At 45.2% G+C, this 22,489-nt stretch overlaps 2 protein-coding genes and 1 long non-coding RNA gene across 12 annotated transcripts in view; 2 read left to right on the top strand and 1 right to left on the bottom strand.

Annotated features, from left to right (window-relative positions):
* arhgap44b (Rho GTPase activating protein 44b) overlaps positions 1-18,536 on the top strand; it is a 44,797-nt gene extending 26,261 nt beyond the window's left edge. For 2 of the 8 annotated variants that reach the window (XM_069517267.1, XM_069517266.1), the window contains exons 7-23: positions 886-1,003; positions 1,343-1,411; positions 1,509-1,590; positions 2,323-2,450; positions 3,039-3,150; positions 5,246-5,327; positions 5,418-5,498; positions 6,390-6,503; positions 7,063-7,154; positions 7,259-7,439; positions 8,561-8,578; positions 9,526-9,717; positions 10,179-10,235; positions 10,495-11,022; positions 11,807-11,922; positions 12,238-12,621; positions 14,524-18,536. In XM_069517267.1, the coding sequence (XP_069373368.1) occupies positions 886-1,003; positions 1,343-1,411; positions 1,509-1,590; positions 2,323-2,450; positions 3,039-3,150; positions 5,246-5,327; positions 5,418-5,498; positions 6,390-6,503; positions 7,063-7,154; positions 7,259-7,439; positions 8,561-8,578; positions 9,526-9,717; positions 10,179-10,235; positions 10,495-11,022; positions 11,807-11,922; positions 12,238-12,621; positions 14,524-14,681 (2,512 nt within the window). In that variant the 3' untranslated portion in view covers positions 14,682-18,536. Of the gene's footprint in view, positions 1-885; positions 1,004-1,342; positions 1,412-1,508; positions 1,591-2,322; positions 2,451-3,038; positions 3,151-5,245; positions 5,328-5,417; positions 5,499-6,389; positions 6,504-7,062; positions 7,155-7,258; positions 7,440-8,560; positions 8,579-9,525; positions 9,718-10,178; positions 10,236-10,494; positions 11,023-11,806; positions 11,923-12,237; positions 12,622-12,948; positions 13,002-14,523 lie in introns of all 8 variants that reach the window. The other 6 variants (XM_069517273.1, XM_069517272.1, XM_069517269.1 and 3 more) reach the window with 5 other exon arrangements.
* tex47 (testis expressed 47) lies at positions 18,281-21,689 on the bottom strand. Of its 2 annotated transcripts, none has more exons than XM_020107806.2 (9): positions 21,532-21,689; positions 20,514-20,586; positions 19,984-20,087; positions 19,820-19,884; positions 19,449-19,527; positions 19,211-19,348; positions 18,982-19,129; positions 18,792-18,851; positions 18,281-18,584 (listed from the first exon to the last, which is right to left on the bottom strand). In XM_020107806.2, the coding sequence occupies exons 1-8, from the start codon at positions 21,652-21,654 to the stop codon at positions 18,814-18,816; spliced, it is 768 nt and encodes a 255-aa protein (XP_019963365.1). In that variant the 5' UTR covers positions 21,655-21,689; the 3' UTR covers positions 18,281-18,584; positions 18,792-18,813. The 2 variants fall into 2 exon arrangements, with proteins under 2 accessions (XP_019963365.1, XP_069373386.1); XM_069517285.1 differs by lacking the exon at positions 21,532-21,689 and adding an exon at positions 20,744-20,907.
* Positions 20,082-22,329, top strand: LOC109642861 (uncharacterized). Of its 2 annotated transcripts, none has more exons than XR_002203684.2 (3): positions 20,082-20,496; positions 21,503-21,703; positions 22,127-22,329. It is a non-coding gene; the product is annotated as an uncharacterized lncRNA (long non-coding RNA). The 2 variants fall into 2 exon arrangements; XR_011239676.1 differs by lacking the exon at positions 20,082-20,496 and adding an exon at positions 20,979-21,061.
* The last annotated feature ends 160 nt before the right edge of the window (positions 22,330-22,489 follow it).

Raw genomic sequence — 22,489 nt, 5'->3', positions numbered from 1 at the left:
TGGACAGCTGCAGTTGTTTATCATACGTACATTTACCTAGATGCACAAAATGTGTGGATTTCCCCTTGAACCATTTTGTGATCATATCTTTAAGTTGCACAGATAATTAAAAGAACACCTGGAGTTACACACGGCTTCAGGTGTTGTTGTTAACTCACCGTCCTTCAGCGCTGAACATTTATCAAATCTAAATCTCAGACTCGTGGGCAGGAGTGAAAACCTCTCAGTGACCTTGAATTCCCCCGAGTCATCACGTCAGTGCGGATTTCCCTCCCGTCCAATCAGAAACTGTTCTCTGATCGCTGACTCGCTGTCGTCTCGCTGCCATCATGAGCAGTGACATGGAGAATTGTGATTTTTTTTTTTTTTAGTCGCTGCAGTTCAGGCCATGGGTTCCATTTTTTAAATTTCTTTTTTTCGTGACCCAAATCTGAGACAATTTCTCCCATCATCCCGCTGTGTGCTGAGCTCCTCTGGCAGCGCCACGTATTATCTTCACTCCGAGTGTTCAGACACTCAACTCAGACAGGAAGTCTGGCAGATAGACGCAGAGAATTAAGAGGAGAGAACTGCTCCAGTTGAGTGATGGAGGAGAGAAAAGTTGTCAGTTCTGTCATTCAAAAAACTTTGTGTAAAGTATCTGTTGATATTTGTTTCTCTCAGAGCTGAAACTTTCTGATCCACCACGTGTTTACATATTCACATTTTACAAAAGTAAAATGGAACTGGTGAGAATTGTGAATGTCCCTTTGATTCGCTGCAGACTTTAATGCCGCCTCCAGCCCTCCCCCCGACCTTTAAAGCACAAGCGAGAGACGATGGCTGGATTGTTCAGTTCAGCTTCAGCTCTATTTATTCTGACAACACACGATGTTGTGTTTCCAGGTATTATCAGTCCACTAAGTCATCAGGACTGTCCAGCAACCTGCAGCTGACGGGAGCCAAGGCCGACCACCTCAGGGAAGAGATGGAGGAGGCAGCCAACCGCATGGAGATCTGTCGGGTCAGTCTTCACTTTCACTCACAGCAGCAGAAGCATGAGAACTAAGAAAATCAAATATTATAAGATGATTGAATACTGGGTCAGACCAGAGGTGAAGACTTGTCAGGTTTTAAGAAGTTCAAACTTTATATTTCTGACTTTTCACGAGACCGTTTTTTCAGCCGTCGGAGCAGAGAGAAGCTCGCAGGTGTAACTAACAGGATTAATGCTGTCTCAGCTGAAGAGTCGGAACAACACGGCTCCCTGGAGCTCCGAGCCGACATTAAAGTCATTAAAGCGTTTTAATTTTTCATGTGTGAGTCTTGTGTCTTTCTCACTTTTATTTTCTTCTCCCTCCAGGATCAGTTGTCGGCAGACATGTACAGTTTTGTGGCCAAAGAAATCGACTATGCAAGCTACTTCCAGACTGTAAGTGCAGCGTCTCCGCAGACTGCGACATGAGGGAAGAAGAGACATCTTCCTCTTCCTCTTCATCACGTCTCTTTCTTTCCGTCTCTGTGTGTAGCTGATAGAAGTCCAGGCCGAGTACCACAGGAAGTCATTGGAGCTGCTTCAGAGTGTTCTGCCGCAGATCAAAGCTCATCAGGGTGAGTCTCCTTCGCGATTCTTTGATGTGCAAATACTGTTTATCCATAGCTGCTTTCAGACGTTCACTGAACTCCAGATAATCTCCTGAAATTAAGGGCGTGAGACGTGTACGTGAGAACGCAAATGTCAGTTGTTCAGAACAATTTCTCCTCGTCTTTCCAAGTCGACGTCTTCGTCTTCCACGTGTACGGCTCCTCTTCTTCATCCTGAGATATTTGAGTTCTTCCAGTTTCACGTCCGTCACGTGTTAGAAACCTCATCAACACGTCCACTCGCTCGCTTTATGTTTTCCAGATATTTCACGAGGGGGCTGCAGGAAACGTTTGGAGCAACTGACTCAGACATTTGCGTTCTCAACTGCTCGGTTTGTGAGAACCCCACATAATTAACTGATATGTTTATGAGTAAGTCATCTGTTTAAGTACAGGATAAATTACATCTGAAAGAAAACCACAGAAACTCAAGTGAAACACTCCGGACTGTTAAAAGACAAACGGAGCCGGAGCAGATGGTGTTTAATGTCACATTAAAATGGAAATTCATTCAGTCGTCTGATCACTAAAAATTTATTTAATGACAAACTGCAGAACTCAGTGTGCTCGATATTGTTTGTGTTTGAATTAAACTTATATTCTTTGTTTGTTCTGATCAGTTTCTGCAGAGCTGCTAATGTGCGTCGTGACGTCGTGCATGTGTCTGAGTGTAACTCTGTGTGTGTGTGTGTTTGACAGAGACCTGGGTGGAGAAGCCGTGCTATGGGAAACCATTAGAGGAGCACTTAGCGCTCAGCGGGAGAGATATTGCCTTCCCCATCGAGGCCTGTGTCACTATGCTGCTGGAGTGTGGCATGCAGGAGGAGGTCAGACTCACACACACACACTAATAACTAAAGGGCAAACTATATCTAATGAGGTCAACGCTGCAGTTAGATTTCTACAGAGCACTTTTTCTTTGTTTAATTATAGTGTGATGGTCAGAAATCCTCTGATGTCCAGGGAGCTGCAAATTGTTCCGTATGCTACAAGAGACTAAATGATTTCCTTTGACACATCTACACAAAAAGCTGAATATAATTATGAGGTTTAAAGTTTTACAGTATCGACAGAGAAAGACTTTTTTTAAATTTTAAATGTAAAGTGAATTCAATACAGTTAATCCAGTTTAATTTGGACATTAAGAGTAATTGATTCACGATGTTAAAGGAAACACAAACTGACCTGTTGTGGTGAACTGCTGCTGACTCAGCTCTTCATTTAGGTTCTGCAGACGTAGGTTTGGTTTCAGAAATGCAGACGACACAGAATGAAGGAGTTCAACAACGGTTGCATCACATCTGGAGGGATTTAGTGTTTATTGCTCCTCTGTCAATAAAAGAATTAGAAATCTGATGTGTAAACACTTGTGTTTTACTTCTGGGCGTCTGACTCGTCTGCATGTTGCGTCGCAGGGTTTGTTCAGAATCGCTCCCTCCGCCTCCAAACTGAAGAAGCTGAAGGCGTCTTTAGACTGCGGAGTGTTGGACGTGCAGGAGTACTCCGCTGACCCGCACGCCATCGCAGGTGAGCTCCTCACAACACCGCCACACACCTGAGCTGCCAAATAGGAATATGAGCACATTACTTCAGTTTGGGGAATAAACAGAATGCCAAACAATCTACAAGGAGTAAATCCCTAATATATTTTAATGCCTGTCGCTATTTGTTTTTATTCCCCCTGCACATATTTCTAATTCTGCTGCCACTCATGCTCTTGTCCATCTCTGTGTTTCTCTTTTTTAGAAAGTGTTAAAAGAAATAGAACTGGGATTAGTGTCAGACAGATTCTTCGTCCCGTGCAGCAAAAAGCAGAATCAGTTTTCTTGGATTCTTTCTGTTGCTGTCACTGATCTGTTTCTAAATCAAACCTGTGATGCAGCAGGAATGAAAGAAAAGCTTTCGAGCTTTGATGAGGCTGTTATTGATTTTCTCCTCGTCTGTACTGCAGCTCACTGCTGCACAAAGTCTCCGTCAGATCAAAACCTTGTATCTCCACAATAACAAATGTTCATATTTTTAGCTTAAGAGCACATGCATTTTTAAATGTTTCATATTTAGCCTCCGGCACACAGAGGACATACTGCACCAACTTTAATGAAAAAGACGAATTCAGATTTATTTCAGTGCAGGAAAACGATTCACATTTAAACCATGTTTACCTTTATTTGATTAGTTATTCTGAATGACTCGGATTCAGCCTCATGCAAAGAACAGTTGTACAAACCTGCTGCACAAATTTGAAAACTACAATTCTCACGTAGGTAGAGACACTTTTCGACACTAAAGACTGAAAATCTCAGCAGCTTCAGAAACACTCGGATCAACTCGTCTGACGATCACTGACCTCACACTTCCTCTTCTTTCTGATGTTGCACATTAACTGAATCTTCTGGATCGTGTGTGTGTTTCTGTCCTGCTGCCACATGACGGACAGATGTCATGAACAAACAGGTGCGCGGGTGTTCCTAATAAAGTGCTCAGTGTGAATCATTTCACACAGACCCACCTCCTCTATCACAACAAGACCAAACAAAAGAGATTTCCAGCCTCGATCGAGCAGAACTTGTGGGTGGAAGTGTAATTTTCAGCGACGGATGGCTGGGCTTCTCTCCGACTCCTCTCTCTGGTCTGCTGCGTTCATTTCCCCCAGAGACTCATGGGATGGAAGACAAACAAAACGCAGTCAGGGCATCCTTCACTGGGAGACAGCTCGGAGGCTGCTGTCATTCTGTCTGTCTGTCTGTCTGTCTGTCTGTGTGTGTGTGTGTGTGTGTGTGTGTGTGTCTACGTGCATGACAGTCTGGGTACATACAGGCGTGTTGTGTGTGTGTGTGTGAGTGTGATCAGTGCTGAACACATTAGATACAAAGAATGATTTTGAAACCACAACATGCAGCTCTGGTTTGATGAGTCTGCAGAGAAGAGCCAGCTGATTATAACTGAGGCTGAATGGAAGATGAACGCCTGCACCCCCCCCCCCCCCCCCCCCCCCCCCCCCCAGTGGGACAGGATCACAAATTAGATTTCCAGTCGGAGCTAACTCAGTTGAACACGGGATCATCGGGGAGGGACGTGGCCACGACTGTGATTCATTTCTCCTCCCGCACACGCTCCAGTAAACACTGATGACTGACTGGTTTAACGATGGGACATACTGTATATATCTCCAAGTTGTGTGGTTTTAAAGTTTATCTGAAAATGACTCTGAGGAGATTTGAACGAGTCTGACAGATTTAACTAGAATCGCTGAGTCGCAGTCTGACAACTCCACCAATCCGTTATGTTCTCAGCCAATCCTGGAGCCTGTCGGCGAGTGTCTGGCTTCAAATTAGCCGCTTGGGGCAACAACCAGTATTTTTGGCTCTCCTGATATCAGACAGACGATATTCAGACTAAAACTCCATCTTCCGTTCATCGTACACAGTTCAACATGTTTCTTTTCTTGCTAGTTACGTGTCTTTGAGTGTCCAGGGGACATTTTGGCTCTTCTCTATTAACAGAAATCTGAATCTGAACAGAAATCAAATAAAAAGCAGATTCAAGCTGCTGAAGCCGTCCTCGTCACATCTGCATGATATCTTCATTAGTGTTTATCAAAGTTTTATGTTGATCTCCCCAGGGGCTCTGAAGTCGTATCTGCGGGAGCTCCCCGAGCCTCTGATGACCTTTGAACTCTACAACGACTGGATCCAGGCGTCCAAGTGAATATCTGTTCAGTTTAATGTTGACGTTCCAACTTTATCTTTAGGTTTGTTTATTTACCCGCTCCACGTCTCTCTGTCGTCCTAAAGCATTCAAGATCAAGACAAGAGGCTTCAGGCTCTGCTCAGTGCCTGTGAGAAACTACCCCCAGCCAACAACAACAACTTCAAGTGAGTCACTGTTTCCATGTTTCCCTCCTCGTCATCCTCTGTTTGTTTATTGATCCAGGCTCACATCCTCAACCGGCTAAAATAATCCAGTTAATCCCAAATCCTTTGTTTTCACTTCATGTTCCAGCTGCAGTCAGGGATTCGATTTGTTCAATTTGGATGATAGTAAAGTGTAGAAACTACAATCACTCAAATTCTTACTTTGACGGCGAAGAACCACTTAATCCTGCTGCAAAATAAAAACAAAACACATCGTTAACCGTTAAACCAAGTGTTCTTCGCCCTGTTCTCTCCCTTCATCTTCCCCTCTTTCACTTTACTTCACCCTGAAACCTTCAAGAACTGTTTCGGTACTTTTCTCCATTTGGGGCAGTGAAAGTAAACTTTTATCAAACAGTCGATTATTCACTTAATCAGAAGATACGGAGAAACATTCATCATGAGAAGTGTTTATAATGTAAATCCAAAAGAGCGCGACACTGCAGCACTTGTCAGAGTCATCGTGGAATCACACGAACAGGGCGTGTTTTCTCTCGGGGGGTCGTCCTCTGAGAAGACCTGTCCGACCTGTCCACATGATCGCTGCTCGAGCTGCCTGATGTTCACTCGGCTGTGGTCGGGCTCAGGATGAGTCATTCAGCTCAGCTGCTCTCGCAGAGCCACAGAAACCCACTGGCCCATTTCTGTCTCAGAGCTGCAGCGAGGAGCTGTTTGCTGTAATCGTGGGACTCAGATCAGTTTGGGTCACAACGAAAGAAAACATGTTGGACTCTCTTCAAATTTGGCTCGAACATTCAGATGAACTGATTAGAGGGTCAAAGGTCAAGGTCACGTTAATCCTTCACTTCACTCAGACATATCAGTGTTCCTGGTGTGTCTGTTGTCTTACAGGTATTTGATCAAATTTCTCTCCAAACTGACTGAGTACCAGGATGTGAACAAGATGACACCTGGAAACATCGCTATCGTCCTCGGACCGAACCTGCTCTGGATGCACAACGAGGGGTAAGACATGACGGCTGTGTCTCATACATAACAAATATGTCTTATACTTCTGCACGGGCCACACAGAGGCATCAGGTTTTTGGGTGTCCAGATGTCCGTCCGATGTCTCAAGAACGCCTTGAGGGAACTTCTTCAGATTTGGTAGAAACGTTCAGCTGGACTGATTTGAATTTGTTGGTCAAAGGTCTAGTTCATGTTGATCTCCTGAGCTCGTATGAATAAAACTGCACTGGTTAGTAAATCTGCGTTGCCGATCGTTGCGATGCTCAAAGTGTTAACAAAAAGACGTGTGGGCACGACTCCAACACATTTCCATTTTGAGTGGGGTAAAGGCCGCTTCCTTTATGTCTCTGTGTAAATCTCACTCTGACTCTTTATCCCTCTCTGACTTTTAATTAGTATTTTCAATCGGCCACGTTCCTGAAATGGTTTTAATCTTCTGCAGTATCGTGAAAATGTCTTAATTGCAGCCCGAGCATAAATTCTCCCGATCCAGACGGTGACTTTTCACCGTCATAAAAATGACGTCTGTGTCTCCTCTGTCCTCCGTCTGCTGCAGCAACATCACGGAGATGATGACGACAGTTTCCCTGCAAATCGTCGGCATCATCGAGCCCGTCATCCAGCACGCCGACTGGTTCTTCCCCGGAGGTGAGGAGAAACTGTGATTTAATCTGAGACACTACACCGAGACTTATGTTTGTTTCTGTGGTTGTGGATCGATCCTGATCCTCGCTCCTGTTTCTGTTTCTTAGAAATCGAGTTCAACGTCACAGGGAATTATGGGAGTCCCGTCCACACCAACCACAATGCCAATTACAGCTTGATGCCGTCTCCGGACATGGACCAGATGGACCGCAAACAGAACGACCAAAGCCGGCGGCCACTCAGCGTCGCCACGGACAACATGATGCTGGAGTTCTACAAGAAAGACGGGTACGATTCTCCTGTTGTATATTTTTAAAGTACACTGGTGTCACAACCATGGAGCAGCAACTGCAGAGGTTTTAGTTTGAGCTGTGGGACGGACAAGAGAGATTTGTGAGTAGAAGAATTCCCCGCTGATGACGCAAGTTCCATGTGAGAAGAGACCTCAGGGAAAAGCTCAGTTTCACAGACAGGATGTGGCGTCACTCTTTTCTCTGTGACACCTGCCCCCAAGTGTCTCCATGTCCCCCGACGAGGGTTTGAAGTGAGTAACGGAGAAAAACCAGGTCAGGAAAGAGTCAGACAGACGGAGCGAGGGATGACATTTAGTCTGTGAAATGAGGAACCTGACAGACTGAGAGCTGCGGAGGAGGATTAACCAAGCAGCAGTTAGTCACTTTCTCTTTTTCTCTGTGTCTCTGTCTTTGAGGCTTTAATACTCCCCCTCGCTCTTATTAGACCCTGAGTGGTCTGAGCCGTCTGCAGCTCAGGAACCACGAGTGGCCCGGCTAATTAAACCCAGACCCAGAGTGCATGCTGGGTCCGATCAATAGAGCCAACACATCTCACGACCAGCGTCTGAGTGTGAAAGCTCTTTATGTGTGTATGTCAGATTTGAGACACTTTAACCATAAACTTTATTATAAAAAACTAGATTAAATAACAAACTAACTAATAAATAAGTCGTGATTTTAGTCTTCGTGTCATTTTAGAGAAGAGACACCAGAAGATCAGCCTTCACCTGTGTTAGAAGGAGGAACGTGGATTTCTCCTGTAATGAGTTTTATATCAACAAACGTTCACTCTAGTTTACGTGAAATGTTCCTGTTGCATGAAACCTTCTCTTATTTTCGGGGCATTCTCTGGAATCCATCGGGGAGACTTTGACCCAATTAAGACTAAATGGAGCGATCTTTGTCTCAGTGGGTTTGGTCGTCGCTCTCCTCATTCCGCTCAGCGTGAGGCCTCCGCCAGTCCGGCCTCGCTCCCCCGTCCCTGCTCTTGTCTCAAGACGTTGATCCGACCCAACGCGCAGCTTTGATAACGATGCTGTTAATGAGCCTGCGGAGACGCCGTGTCTTCCGTGATCTGCTGTCCTCACTGTGTTTGTCTCTGTTCTAACAATGCAGCATTAGGAAGATACAAAGGTACAGTATGTGGTTCCTTTTCCTCCACTCATCCCCTCATCAGTCACTCCATCATCTGTCCGTCTCAGCTGCACGTTGACAGGACCAGTGTGTGTGTGTGTGTGTGTGTGTGACAGAGTGGATCGGACACTTGGGCGACATGAACAAAGCCGCTCTTTCTCTCTGTGTTTACATAAGAAGCATCTTTGGAGTTTCTGGCCCCGGACTGACTCGTCGAGCCTGTGAACACAGGAGCCTCTTGTTGCTTCGTCTTGGCCGACTGCATAGTTTAGTTGCTTCCTGTTTGTCCCTTCACAATAATGGCTAAAAGTTAGAAAAGGGTGGATACACTTTATTCCAATGTAAAAGTCTGGAAACAGGTAGAAACAGAGGAGAGTATCTTACGAACATTTATTACGTTCCTGGTGTTTATTTTACATGGGTTTCTCCATATTATACAACTATTTACCTTATCACTACACTAGTGGTGCAATCTGGCTGCACAAAACCTTTTTTTGTGTGAATTTGTGACTTTCAGAGATGCTTTTATGTGGATTTTATTTATCTTTGGACCAGTTTTTATGCTAAGCTAAGCTAATCAGCTGCTGGTTGTAGCCTCATAAGAGTCGTATTGATCTCATGTCACTCGTGTGTCACGCGTTGTTCTTGTTCATTTCACCCGACCTGCTCAGTTATTTCAAGTTGTAGTATTTCACCTCGCTCACACGTCGTTGTTCCTGTTTCAAGCTGAAGCTCATGAGCAGATCCGGCCTCCTCAGGTGGAGCACAGTGATGCTAGAGGCTGATCCAGGGTCAGTGATGGTGTAGATGACAGGGAGGCGGATTCCCTTTCAGCCCTGACGCTGTGTTCAGGATGTGGAAACCTGACCCCCCCCCGCCACGACCCACGCAACCTCACGCCCTCCCTCCCCTGATTTGATTGGCTCTGCATCTCTGTCCCACTGCAGCATGGGAGTCAGGGTGATGGATACCACTTGGGTGTCGCGGAGGGGCTCGTCGTCTGCGCGTAAAACCGCCTCCACGCCACCGAGCGTGCATCCCCCCGTCCCGCCCACTGATGCGCTCGTCCCCGAGCAACATGGGGAATTCTCCGTCTCCCCCTCCCCCACCCCTCCTCCCACTAGCAGTGACCGAGCCAGGTAAGGCTGTTGTGCCTCATCCTCCTGTTTCACCCCCACACGCCTCCCACGCGATGCTGCTCCCTCCTCGCCGTGTGCGCTGCTGCGGCCTGCGACGCCCTCTGCTCTGAACCCGAGTTTTCTCGTCCGTTGCTGCCCCCCTCACCCCTCCATGAAATACTCACCCCCCCCTCCCCGTGTCTCGTCTGGGATGAAGCATGTCATTTCAAACTTTGTGATCGCTCTTTAAGTTCTTAATGTTTCCTCTCTTAAAGATTCCTCATCCTTGAATTTGTGGAGTCGTTCACAGTTAATTTTATGCCCGAGTGGCGACGCTGAAGATTTCACTCCTCTTCAGGCTGCTTCGCTTTCACAAAACAAAAAAAGGAGAAAAAGTTGGGAAAAGTTCATCCACAGTTCAGTAGAAACGGTTCATTGCTGCATGTGCATGTTTCATATTTGTATTTTGTTTTTGCCAATAGTCCGAGCATCATTAGCAGCATCACAGTCCATTGTCGCAAGGCCCTGCAATGGATGAGGTGACTTTTCCGTTCTATTTCATTGTTGTTATTTGAACACCAGATATTTTCCTGTCTGTGTTTTCTTTTCCCCCCGGAGACCTTTGCTCTTCTCCTCTTCTCCTCCTTCCTAACACCTGATTTCCTCCCTCACGATGGAACAAACGTACACATCCCACTTCTCTTCAGAAACTAACGTGTTCATCCACTTTAACAGAATTTCAGCCTCTGGAGTCTCAGCTCACTTCCCCGTGAAACCTTGATATTTTTATCATTGCAGCTCGGACGATGCATCCTCCAATTGGTCGGACTCCTGTTACGCCTACCCCTCCCCCGAGGAGGAGAGGCCGCCTCCCCCTTACCCCTCTTCCTCATCCTCTTCTTCTTCCTCTTGCTCTTCCTTTTCGCTCCCTCACCACCATTTCTACGCCCGAGCACCTCCGGGTATGCGTCCCCTCGCTCCCAGCCCTGAATCCGTGCCTCCCGGTCCGTCCCCTCCCCCCCGCCACTCCGGCTACAGCCCACCCCCACCCCCCCACTCTCTTTGCCCGTCCCCTCAGCAGCTTGACGTCAACTCCAACCCCAAACCCAGCACCCTGCACCTTCCCAAACAGGCCTCCCTGTCCGATGCTCCGCATGCGTCCCCTTCCGAAACCAATGGCTCCACCCTTTACATCAAACCCCCGCTCGTTCTTACTCGTCACGATCTGTTCCTGGGCTCCCCCAAACCCCCCAACACCCCCCTGTCCGCCCCCCCTCCATGGGCAGCCTGTGCCTGTAGCAGAGAGAGAGGAGCCAAGCTGACTAGGTAAATACAAACCCTGCTGAACTCACAATTAACACACAAATGAAGAGAGGCCCCGCGGGGACCAAAGACGAGAGAGGGATGAGAGGAGGATGAGTGGGATTAAGATACTTCCAACAACCCCACTCTCTCTTACTAACTCCCTCGGTTTTGTATCCGTCAGTCATGGAAATCAAGCTGTTCAGGAATTCCATTATCAGATCCATGTTTAATTTAATAGACATGTATGCAATCCATAACTTTCAGTGTTGCCAGGATATTCAGGAGCCGGTTGCCAGGCAACAAGGGAGATTCAAAGCTTTCCGTGAATACCATTATAACAGTGGGCGTTAATGAGTCATGCCAGTGGGCCCAGTCAACCCTGAGTGGTAGACTGCAGGTTCAGACCTTGAATACGAACAACAGATCTGTGTTTGTTGAAGAGAAACGGCCGAAGAACAAGAGTTTATCGTGAGGTTTGAAGCTCGTCTGCATTGCTCCAGCAGCTTCAATCATCCGCCGTGTCTCATTTGCTGAACTGGTTCTGTCTTGACCTTCAGGCCCCTCCTCCAATTGGCATTCACGCTGCGCTGCACTGTCGAATAAGGAAAATCCATTAAGCCATCAGGGTTTATTTGGGATTGTTTGAGCTGCTCCTGCTGCACCACAATAGAGACGGTGGTCACTCATTGAACTGCGGCTGCTCCAGTTCTGCGCTGGAGATTTATGGAAACACGTCATGAAGTGAGATGCACGCAGCAGCTCTCTGTAATTGTGTAAATGTGTGTCTGGTTCTTTACCTCCTCAGCACTCTGAAGTACAAGGAGCTGTCTCCGGTGATCGGACAGAAGGGATTCCAAGGAACAGTGACCCCTGGAGGACAGTCGCAGCACTCTGAGCACAGCCCTCACTCCCTGAGGAGAGGTGATAAGAGTGCGACTGTGTTGTTTCACTGCAGAGGCCTGAACATCCAACCCCTCATGTTATTCAATCAAACGCTTTGTTAAAGTTTCTTGTTCTGTAAATATCCCTTCAATTCCAAATGTCGGTCTGTGAGTCAAGTTAAATAATCAGATTCAAGGCAAAGAGTTTCGTTCCAGCTCCTAACATGAGACAAGATGAGATTTGATAACGATGAGATGAGACAAGTTAAGCAAAGATGAGATAAATGAGACGAGATGAGAAAAGATGATCATTGTAGTGAGATCTGTTTTATTTTTCTTGTCGATGCCTCCACAGCAAAGAAACTGGCCCCGATCCCCCCCAAGGTCCCGTTCTGCCAGACAGGAGCCATGTCCGACCAGTCGACGGGTCAGCCGTCTCCAGTCAGCTTGTCCCCCACTCCTCCCAGCACCCCCTCCCCTTACGGCTTCAGCTACCCCCAGGGATACGCCACCATCGGATCCCCGTGTCAGGCCCAGATGGCCTGCACCCCGTCCCTCTCCTCTCCGCCCTCGCTGGCCGGGACTCTGACGAAGGCCAGGCCGACCCCGAAGCCGCCGCGGCAGAGGCCTAGCCTACCTCCTCCTCAGCCCCCCTCCACACCCGGCACCAGTCCGCAGCCTCTGGAGAATTCGCCGGGTCTCCTGGACGGTTTGTCTCCTGGGGAGAGCATGTCCACAGGTAACGGAACAGATCAGAGCTCAAGTATTTCCACACAAAACACTTCTTTCTCGTCGTATCTCTATTTATTGAAGGGAAATAAAAATATCCACAGCCAACTGATACCAAAAGATTATGGATCAATCACGAAATAACCAGGAAACTTTACATCTCTTTCTGTTCATTGGATTTTCCTCTCACCAGTGAACAGATGTTTATGTGTCACGGTAAAAAACTAGTTGGGAGAAGAGCACATGTTCAGGAGGAGTTTTTAATTCACCTCATCATCACAAGTCGGTTCTAATCCTGTTTCCTTCCTGTCGACTGCTCTCATTGTCTCACCTGCAGCGGTATGAGGCGAGAGGTTCAGTGTGATTCTATGTGTGAGACAAACTTTTAGGGTAAGCAGGAACTTCCGTGTTAAAGCTTCACCTCCCCTCCCCCACCCCTGCGATCCCAGACTCTTCGCCATCTTGGCTCAAACGTGGCGTCAGCTCACGGCGGAGCGAGGCTGCCACCAGACGCAGACTTTGGGATCAGGCTAACGTCTGATTCACAGCTCTGCGTCTGTGGCCGCCTCGCTCCCGATGTCGCCGGCTCGTCACAGACTCCGACAAAGAGCTGCGCAGTTTTTCTTGGCCGTTGCATGGTGGCTGAGAGCGATGCATGGCTTTTCTGTCCGGTCTGAACAGACCAGGGTGGACGCCTTTATTACCACCCCCCCTCCACCCCACCCCAGGCTTTGCCAGTCACTTCCCCCCCCCCTACACACACCCACTCCACTCCACAATGTCAGCGCCCCCTGCCTGTGCACGTCGTCCATCACGTGTTGCACTGTGGATTTGTCGTCATTCTCACCAAAGCTGCACCAGCTATTGATCAAACTGAGGTCAGAGCTTTAGTTTCACCAACGACATTGATGCGGATTCGTTTTGGACTCAGATGTGAACCACTGATTTTACACAGACGGTTTTGTTTACGGAACAGACTTATTGTCTTACGTGTCATCGCTGTCATCAAGGTGATCAAATATTCAGGGGCCACCGGCTGTAACGTGATGATCGATTAACCTCAGGGAACAATCATCGTTCAGTGTTTACGGTTCCACCAGTTTCTTTTCTCGCTCGAGTTTCAAACTGTTACTTTTCTAGGTGCTTTAGGTCCAGATGACATTTCTAGATATCTGCATATGAAAGCAGATCAACTAAAAAGCCGATAGTCGATGCATTTCGGTCGGTGTGTTCCTCGCTGTCCTCTCTCCGCACAGACTGTGAACCTGCGGGCAAACAAAGCCTGCTGATTGGTCAAACTAGAAACAGACGCCAGAGGCTTCCAGCTGAGAGACGATCGAGTATTTGTCACAAAATCTGAATTTAAACTGGGGAGAAAAAGTCTGAAGGTGAGAGCAGGTAGTGAAGCTATGACTGGTGCATTGTGGGAGTTGTAGGAGTTGACTGAATACTTCTCCACGTCGTTTATAAATTTAGTCCGGGGCTGGTTTGATTAATGATGTAGCTCCTGAGCATCAGCTAGGAGACAGCAGCGATTATACAATTCGACAACAGTTTCAACAGTTAAGAAGCCGTCAACACCTTCGTGATAACCAGATGTTCCCACTCCACATCTGTCGGACCTCACTAATGATCCTTCAGCCTGGTTCAACATCTGGTGTGAAGACTGAAACCAGCAGGATTCAGAATGACACATTCACATTCACATGTCCACATCCGTTTGTTGTGCATTTGATTTATTCTCCTGCTCCCCTGTCGTGCATATTTTACTCATTCATCCTGTGACACTGGTGTGGACTCCTGATGACTCATGTGTGCAACATCTGGAATGATCCCTTTTCACTCAACAACACATAAAGAGTGTTTTTTATTTTCCTCTGCGCTCATCCTGTCTGTTCCTCTGCTCCGCCAGATTCTCTCTGCAACTTGGACATCCCCGTCATTAACATGGAGCTGGACGGTATTTTTGACTTGCCCCACATCTCCCCCTTCAGGAACTCGGTGGCGCTGCTCGGGTTGACCAAAACCAGGGCAGAGCCGGAGGAAGAGTCCGAGAGCACAGTGCTATGATGAGTCCTCCCACCTCCACTGTTCCCTCCGACACGCTCCTCCACCGTGTCGCTCAACTCACTGACCTTTCACCTCTGCAGCTGGAACTCGTTGTCGCTCCTCATCAGAACTCGATCCGGCAGAATAAAAATACAATAAGGTGAACACACGGCTAAAAGTAATCTTCATTCCCACAATCGCACGAGGTGTAAGACATGAAGCGGTGCGTTTGAGTTTTTGTGTTTTTTTATTTTTTATTTAAAAGCGTTTCATGTTTGTTTTTGCCTTATTTGATCGACTTGCAATATTGCCTTTAACTTCACACACGAGACAGGAAGCAGCTGCCAGGAGGAACTAGTTTCTCTCTGCTGCTGCGACTGTTCCTCGTGAGGAAGAATAACACGGTACTGTACATCTGTCCCGCCGACACCCGGCTTCTCTTCTTCTTTCTCCCCCCTTCATTCCTCAGGGGTGTCGGCATGCAACCCCGAGTTTCTGTCCCACCTGAGTGTTCACTGTGAGTGTGCCAGTGTGAGTGTGTTGTGATTGCTTATTGTGTTATATGACGTTGCACAGTTGGTGTCGTGGAGCATAAACAGGAATGCATGTTTTAGACGTTTAGGAAAATAAGCACCAGGTTGCAAAGAGGTTCAGTCTCGCTTCTCTCTGTATTTACATTCAATCAGAATATCAAACCGCTGAATATTTATTGTTTATACTGTACAATTTTCAGAGTATATGACTTGATTATCGTTGTAAATCAAATCAGATCATATTTTGTATCCACAGCAGAGCTATAAAGACGCCACCTTCCTCATATTATATAAAGGGACGCTGTCAGGGAGCAAATATATAAAACAAACCTGTAAAGTGGAAAACTCCCCGTGACTGCTCATCGTTAGTTTTGGTTACGTCGGGATTTTTCATTTGTCTTCGTCAAACAAGGATTGACTTCAGTTTGAAGAAAAGCTGAATCCACAGAAGGATTGTGGAGGTTCGATGCGGAGGAGCCTGGAGTGTGTCACCAGAACATTTACATTTCTTCTTTGCTAAATCTTGCTAACAAACAAACAAGCACAGAGGAAAACACATTGTCTGAGTTCATTCAGTTAACGACTCTGGTGACGCTCTTCGGGCTCAGGATCTTCGCCGGCTGTCGGAGCAGAGACACAATATTGTTTGTCCTCGTGCGCTCAGGAATCAAAAGATAAATTCAGATTACAAAACAGAAAAGCTCCTGTGGAAACAGCTTCACTTTCACGCCCCCGATCTGATGATATTTTTGGTCTGTATTCCAGAGGCAAGTGCAAAGATATGTGTATATGTGTTTATTTGATGAGAGTATTTATACAGATATATTTCTGAATACTTTTTACTGGGTCTGAGGAGTCGTGATTGTTTCCGCCACACGTGAATCTCATCTGAGGATTAGAACAGAAATAATAATATCGAGAGCGTTTAAACAGGGGACCAGAATTTTCCCGCTGTCGCGTCAAAACCTTTTCAGGAATCAGCGGTTCAGTTTGAGAGAGAACTGGAGTAACGAGGTTTACGTACGACAGCAGCAGTTTGTTATTTGCCTTGCGGTGGGTTTTGTTGTGACCTTCCCACGTTTGTAAGATTTTCCTCTTGTCCTGAGAATGTCCACGACACATGGCCTCAATGTCACTGTGCTGCTCTGCTGTCCTCTCTCTTTTAAAGTGCGATAGGACTTTTGTAAATACCAGAAACTTCTGTACATACGTGTTCCGAGAGAGAGAGAGAGAGAGAGAGATATACAAATGCTGTATTGAGAAATATAACTAATGATGAACAGTATGACATTATACTTTACTTATAATAATGTTCTAGCACAATAATTCCACATTAACACAAAATAGAATCAAAGAGAATCCGCACAGTAAGAATCAGATCTCATGTCACTGACTGAGTTTCTATCCAGTTCGTAGATTTTCTAACTGAAACAGCTGGAGGGGCTTTTGTTGCAGATCAGATTCTCCACTGAGATTCAACCTCTTGACCCCGGTGGACAGTTTGAAAACAGTTTGAACAGTAGAACATTCATTTCTCCTGTTTGTGCTCGTTCCCTCGGCACGACCGCAGTGAGGCTTCATTTTCAGCCTGACCTTAACGTAACGTTCCTGTGGGTTTATACGACGCCGCGGGTTCGAGAGGTGAACAGAGACAAGAGACAGATGATGAATCTCCACAACGTAACCGAGAACAAATATGAAAACACACAGAAGACAGTAAATGAAGATGGACGACGTGTCTCCAGTTCTTCCCACGGTCGAGAAATGAAGCCGAAATATCCCGGATACGAGGGGGATGGAGTTGACGTCCAATCCCAAGTGACTCGTGACGTTTCCGCTCAGTTTATATAATCAAATAACTAATTCAAACCAAACGTAGCAGAAAAACGAACAAATCAGTTCTAGACATTTAATGAGCTATGCTGCATTCAGCCTCCAGGGGGAGACTGAGGCCCCCTGGCTTCACTTTTGGGGAGTGGTCATGTCCTCCATCTTTATTAACGTCCACGGAGCCGAAAAAACAACACATTTATAAAATTAATAAATATTTCCATATTGAATCGTCTACAGAATGTGGCAAAACAAATTAGCCAACACAATAACTAACTTACTACAATTAATTATCAGTGTTTCAAATTGTTTGTCTCAGTAAATCCTGAAAATGTTGAAGCTGAAAAAAAAGATTTTTGTTAGAAAAACTACTTGAAATATTTGTACTGAATATCACAAACGGCTCCAGTCGGATAATCAGACCGATGAACGGATCGACTCGGCTCCGCCGCAGTTCACCGATCGCAGGACGTCGTCAGATTAAATCAGGGTTTTTAATCGGAATATTTCAAACCTCGGCTGTGTTGAACGGTTCTGTGACGACGTGCCGCTCTTCGTTTTGCACTGAAGGGAACGGGATCAGCTGGAGACTTGTACATACAGTAACCATCCAAAACAACTTTACTCACAATAACCCTGCAGAGACTCTCCAGCTTTCGTAAGCATGACCTTTGAGCACTGAAATATACGAAGGCCTTTCATTTTCTTTTCAAAGAATTGGTGGAATGTACCGGTGATAGACGATGTGTTCACCTCATAGGCCGTGATACAGGCGGATTGTGTGTGTTGTGGACTTAGTTTGAAGTAACAGAAGTGTAGAGGGGTGTTCAGTTAAGAAAAGTAATTTTAGAGGGAGGAAGGTGTTTGATTCGTCGTGTCCTGTGTGAAACTCAGCAGCATGCTTTCTTTAATCATGCCTATGAAATATGTCTCATCTTTGGTCCTATCTTAATGTGCGTGTATTTATTTTTTTATTAAGTGAATAGATCAACATTTGCAAGAGAAGAATAACTCAGCTCCCTTTTTTTTAGTCCAACTCTTCACGACTGTGTAAATTATTCTTGATTTACTTTTGGATTTTCACTTCATATGTATTTTCTACTTTACAGCATCGTCCACAAGTAATAAAAAAAAAAAAAAAAGAAGAGCATCAGACGTCTGTTAGGAAATTAAAACTTCAGACGATGAGGAATAAAAAACGTGCTGCACAGAAGTTGGTTTTTACTCGTACATGCATGCAGCCATGGCAACTACATCTCCCATCTCTTCTTTCTTTTAATTTGCTTAAGTTTCCAAGTAACGGGGGGCCAAAACAAAAAGGGAACACTTTCAGTGATTAAAGAATTAAAAGTTCTGTGTCAAACTGTAGAGATGCTGAAAAGGAAATGTCTTTTCTTTGACATGTTGTCTCCCGGTCACCAAGAGGAACAGTGTAAGATAAAAGAAGAAAAAAAAAATAAAATGAAGACCATTCTCCTCCGAAAGTTGAAACAATTAAAATGTTTTTCTATAACTTGGATTTCTTGTGCTTTTTGTTGAGAAGAAGAACAGAAGGAGGCGTCTGCAAACAAATGGCAGAGAAAGGTTGTGGTTAAATGTCAGTATGAACCCGTCCTGTTGGTTCCTGTCTGCGTTCAGGTGCTTCAGTGATAATTCCACCTCAGCTGCTCGACTGTGGACGTTCGAGACGTGGAATATGCAAAGGCCCTTCTTATAAGGTCCTTTTAATGGATGAGGGTTTATGAGTCCAGTGTGGATGAGACGTTACCTTTGACCTTTTGTCCAAAGAGTTAAACTGTGGTGAGGCAGCTGCTTCGATTCATTTGTCCTGTTGACAAATCAGAATATTTCACTTTGTCAAGTTCACCTTCTGTGACGTGATTCATCACCGGAAACATCCACAGTTAATATAAAGTGACTCATAGTTTCTACTCTGCTCCTCGAACAGCAGCTCTTACCAAAGCCCATGCTGATGTTCAAGGGGGAATCGTACATCTGCAGGTGCAGCTGTGGACTCGGGAGCTCGTCTCGAGACAACAACTTTCCCAGAACGTCCTGAGAGACAACCAGCTCTGGAGCGCCGTCCAGCACCGATCCAGGGAGAGTCTGAGAGAGAGCAGAGTTCAGACGGTCAGAGAGAGAAACTGACAATAACAGGATTATTTCATTGTTTTTAAAAAAAAGCACCTTCTGGGAGGTTCTGAGGTGTTTGCCCAGATTCTGCAGAGCTGACATGAGACTGCACACCAGAGTCTCTGTGCTCTCTTCCTCCTCCTCAAATCCCTTCTTCACTGGGGCCCCGGCCACATGATCCGCATCCAGCACCTTCAGACACGATAACTCAGCAAACCACTTCCAGGGACACAGAGTAATTCACCTCCGATGAATCCAAAGAGCTCAAAGAGCTCAAAGGTACCAGACAAACCTTGTAGCTCCACTGTTGGAACATCCTGCTGTGAGGGACATGAGCCATGGACACAACCTTTGCCGTCTCCAGCAGCGACCTAAGAGAGAGATGATAGAATAATTCCCACAACACTGAGAGCAGCCGAGTCAGAGGTTTAAAAACTTCTCAGCAGGGAAACGGAGGAGCAATCGTTCAAAGTGATAATGTTCAACAGTCACTGAGCTGCAGAGATGGAATGTTATACCTTTTTGCATCAAATCAGTTTGAATCTTAAAATGTTTCTGGTTTATCTCTAAAAAGAAAAACACAATCATGTCCTGAAACTAGAAGTGTTAACAAACGTCAAACCGAACCCGTCAGTCACAGTCGGAGGCTCGTGTTGTTGTTACCCGTCTGTCTGCAGTTGCGTGTCTCTGAGATCTTTTAGGACAGAGAGCAGAACGTCCCTGGACGACTGGAACAGATCAACACAACAAACCGTGAGCAGAAGATTTCACCTCGTTAGCTTTCTCATCTTCTGATGCTGTGAAAAAGGTCATCGATGAAGACGCACCTCGATGACGTGCAGCACGCAGGCTGGATAGATCAGCAGCAGGCCCGTCACGTGATCCCATATGTGCTGTTTGCTCAACTGGAAGTTGAGTCTTTCATAATGATCTGTGAAGGAAACAGCAGAGCAACGAGTCAGTTTGCAGACAGCAGAGAATCTGAGCCTCCTGACGAGCACGTGAACGCTCAGCGCTGCTGTCGACACAGTTCAGGCGTCTCCAGGTTTTTAACTGTGACTCTTCTGTGTGATCTTTATGGAACAATCCCTTGAAAAGCAGCCACACAAAGTTTTTACAAGGACGTCCTGCAGATACATTCGGAGCGTAGAGGCTGTAAAAACACTTGAACAAAGGAAACAAGATTGTGTTTCTCTGCTTCTGTAGCAACTGCACAACATTGTGAGGAGGTTTTTTCTCCAGAAGGTGAAAACAGTTCGTGTCTCCTGCAGGAAAACTGGAGGAAACAGTGACGAGCTGATGCTGAGGATGAAACGACTCTGGGATTATTCTGCACTCAGGTGATTTTCTGGCTGACCTCCCAGTTCTGTCCTGTCGGCGACATCGTGGGGGAGCCGGCCGATCACTATGAGCCGCTGCAGCACGATCTTCTGCAGAGACAAAGAAGAGAAGTCTCAGAATGGGTCAACAAATACACACAGATCATCAGCTCATGCATTTTTAAATCACAAGGCTGCATTTCAACTTTGTATCAAATTAGTTTCCCTGTTTTTTACAACACATTCAACTCTCGTCTGAAATACCAACCACATCTTCATCAGGCAGATCCTTCCTCTGCTCCATGACATGGTGAAATAAACTAGTCCCAGTTTCCTCCTCCTCCTCCTCCTCTTTCTTTACCTCTGCGTTAATGTCAGTTCTCTCCATCGTACTTTTCTACGTCTGACCTTCTCTACGTCTAAATTCAAGCTCAGCGAGTTACCGGCCTCAGTGTTTGTTAAAGCTGATATCCTAATAACCCTTTGTTCTCCTGAGCTGTGGAGCAGCTACCGACCAGGCTGCTCTGTGTTTCAGGTGATGGAGCCAACAGGAGGAGGGAGTGAGTGTAGAGGAGCAGAGGAGGAGGTGCATGAAGGAGAGAAACTCAATCTGGTCTGAGGCTGAAAACACAGTTCAGACACATTAGGATTCAATTTTAAGTCTTCTCAAATATTTGTGTTGAGTTTTTTGTGAATTATTAAAAAAATTATTCAAGTTTTTTTTTGGGAAACACCTGAAACAACCACAAACTGTGAAGTCACGAATCAAGACGTTTGGGAAAAACTAGTTCTCATTATATTTATTGTTATTATTGATTAAATGTGTAATTGGTACTTCTGCTTCAGGATCTTTGGCCCTTCCTCTACTTTAAGTTTAAACATTTTTAAATGTAGTAATCAGGATTTAAAACATTATAATTATTACTGTTGTTGTTGTTATTTGCTGAATCGTGTTCTTGTTATTCTCCACTTCTGTTTTAACTACTTCACTGTTTGCTGTCTGAACCGTTTCCGGGTTCAAACCCAGTTCACAGTTTGTGGATCAACCGGACGAACCTGTCTCACTGTCCCCGGAAACACGTCGAGCGTCGCGGTTCCGTTTCTTCCTTCATCCTCCGACATGTTTTCCCTCAGCACCGAGGAGCTCCGCGAGGCCGCCATGTTGTCCCCGGTCACCATGGCAACAGGACCGGTGATGACGTGTTGACGCCACCACGCCCCTTTTTACGTAGGGAATAAAATATTTTTTTTTAATTATTATTATTATTATTATTATTATTATTATTATTCTCGTTCTGAAGTTGATTTCTTATTGTTCACAGTTCATCTTCTCTACTTACATTTGTTTTCTTATTTTACAATATTCATGATTTTAATCTAATAAAGTTGAAATAAATAAAGATTAAGATTAGGTTGATTTCTAATCCCAGACTTTTTAGAATAGTTTTATTTTACTTTATAATTTACTCAATGTTTTATGATTTTAATTTATAATCTCATAATTTTGTCAGTTTGAATTTAAATTCAAACATATACAAGAAAATAATATGTATGTTTTATATATTATTCCACCGACATAAATATATATAATAGTGTACATGTTATATATATTATTATATGTTCATAGTATTATTATTTATATGTTTCTCAGGGTTTTTATAGTCCATGGCACAAACCCAGTTCTAGTGGATGACCAGCAGGGGGCGCTAACTTGACATCAACTCACAGACTATGTCTGACGCGCAGGATGTGACGTCTGTGAGATCACAGAGGGAACTCCACACTAAAACTGAAATTTTCCTCTGTTTTTTTGATGCTGTAAAACATTTTGCAAATACATTTTTTTCACATTTTAAGTTTAATTGTGTTATTACATGATTTCCAAATAAAATGAAATAAAATGACAATAATAAATGTTAAGGTCCAATATTTGACATATTTAATATTTGCTTTCTTTTTTCACTGAGGTACATTCCCATACATAATAACACAAAGACTATTCATGATATGAAAT

This window comes from Paralichthys olivaceus, chromosome 21, assembly GCF_024713975.1.
Source record: "Paralichthys olivaceus isolate ysfri-2021 chromosome 21, ASM2471397v2, whole genome shotgun sequence".
In the NCBI taxonomy this organism is placed as follows: domain Eukaryota; kingdom Metazoa; phylum Chordata; class Actinopteri; order Pleuronectiformes; family Paralichthyidae; genus Paralichthys; species Paralichthys olivaceus.
Note: the sequence above shows the minus strand (reverse complement) of the source record. Positions and strands in the feature narration are given on the sequence as shown.

Excerpts from the sequence above, each read along its gene's own strand:
- tex47 (XM_020107806.2), bottom strand. The coding sequence starts at position 21,654 with ATGGTGACCGGGGACAACATGGCGGCCTCGCGGAGCTCCTCGGTGCTG. Across the intron at positions 19,349-19,448 it reads TCCAACAGTGGAGCTACAAG|GTGCTGGATGCGGATCATGT; the intron begins GTTTGTCTGGTA and ends TCGTGTCTGAAG. Across the intron at positions 18,852-18,981 it reads GAACATCAGCATGGGCTTTG|GACAAATGAATCGAAGCAGC; the intron begins GTAAGAGCTGCT and ends ATTTGTCAACAG.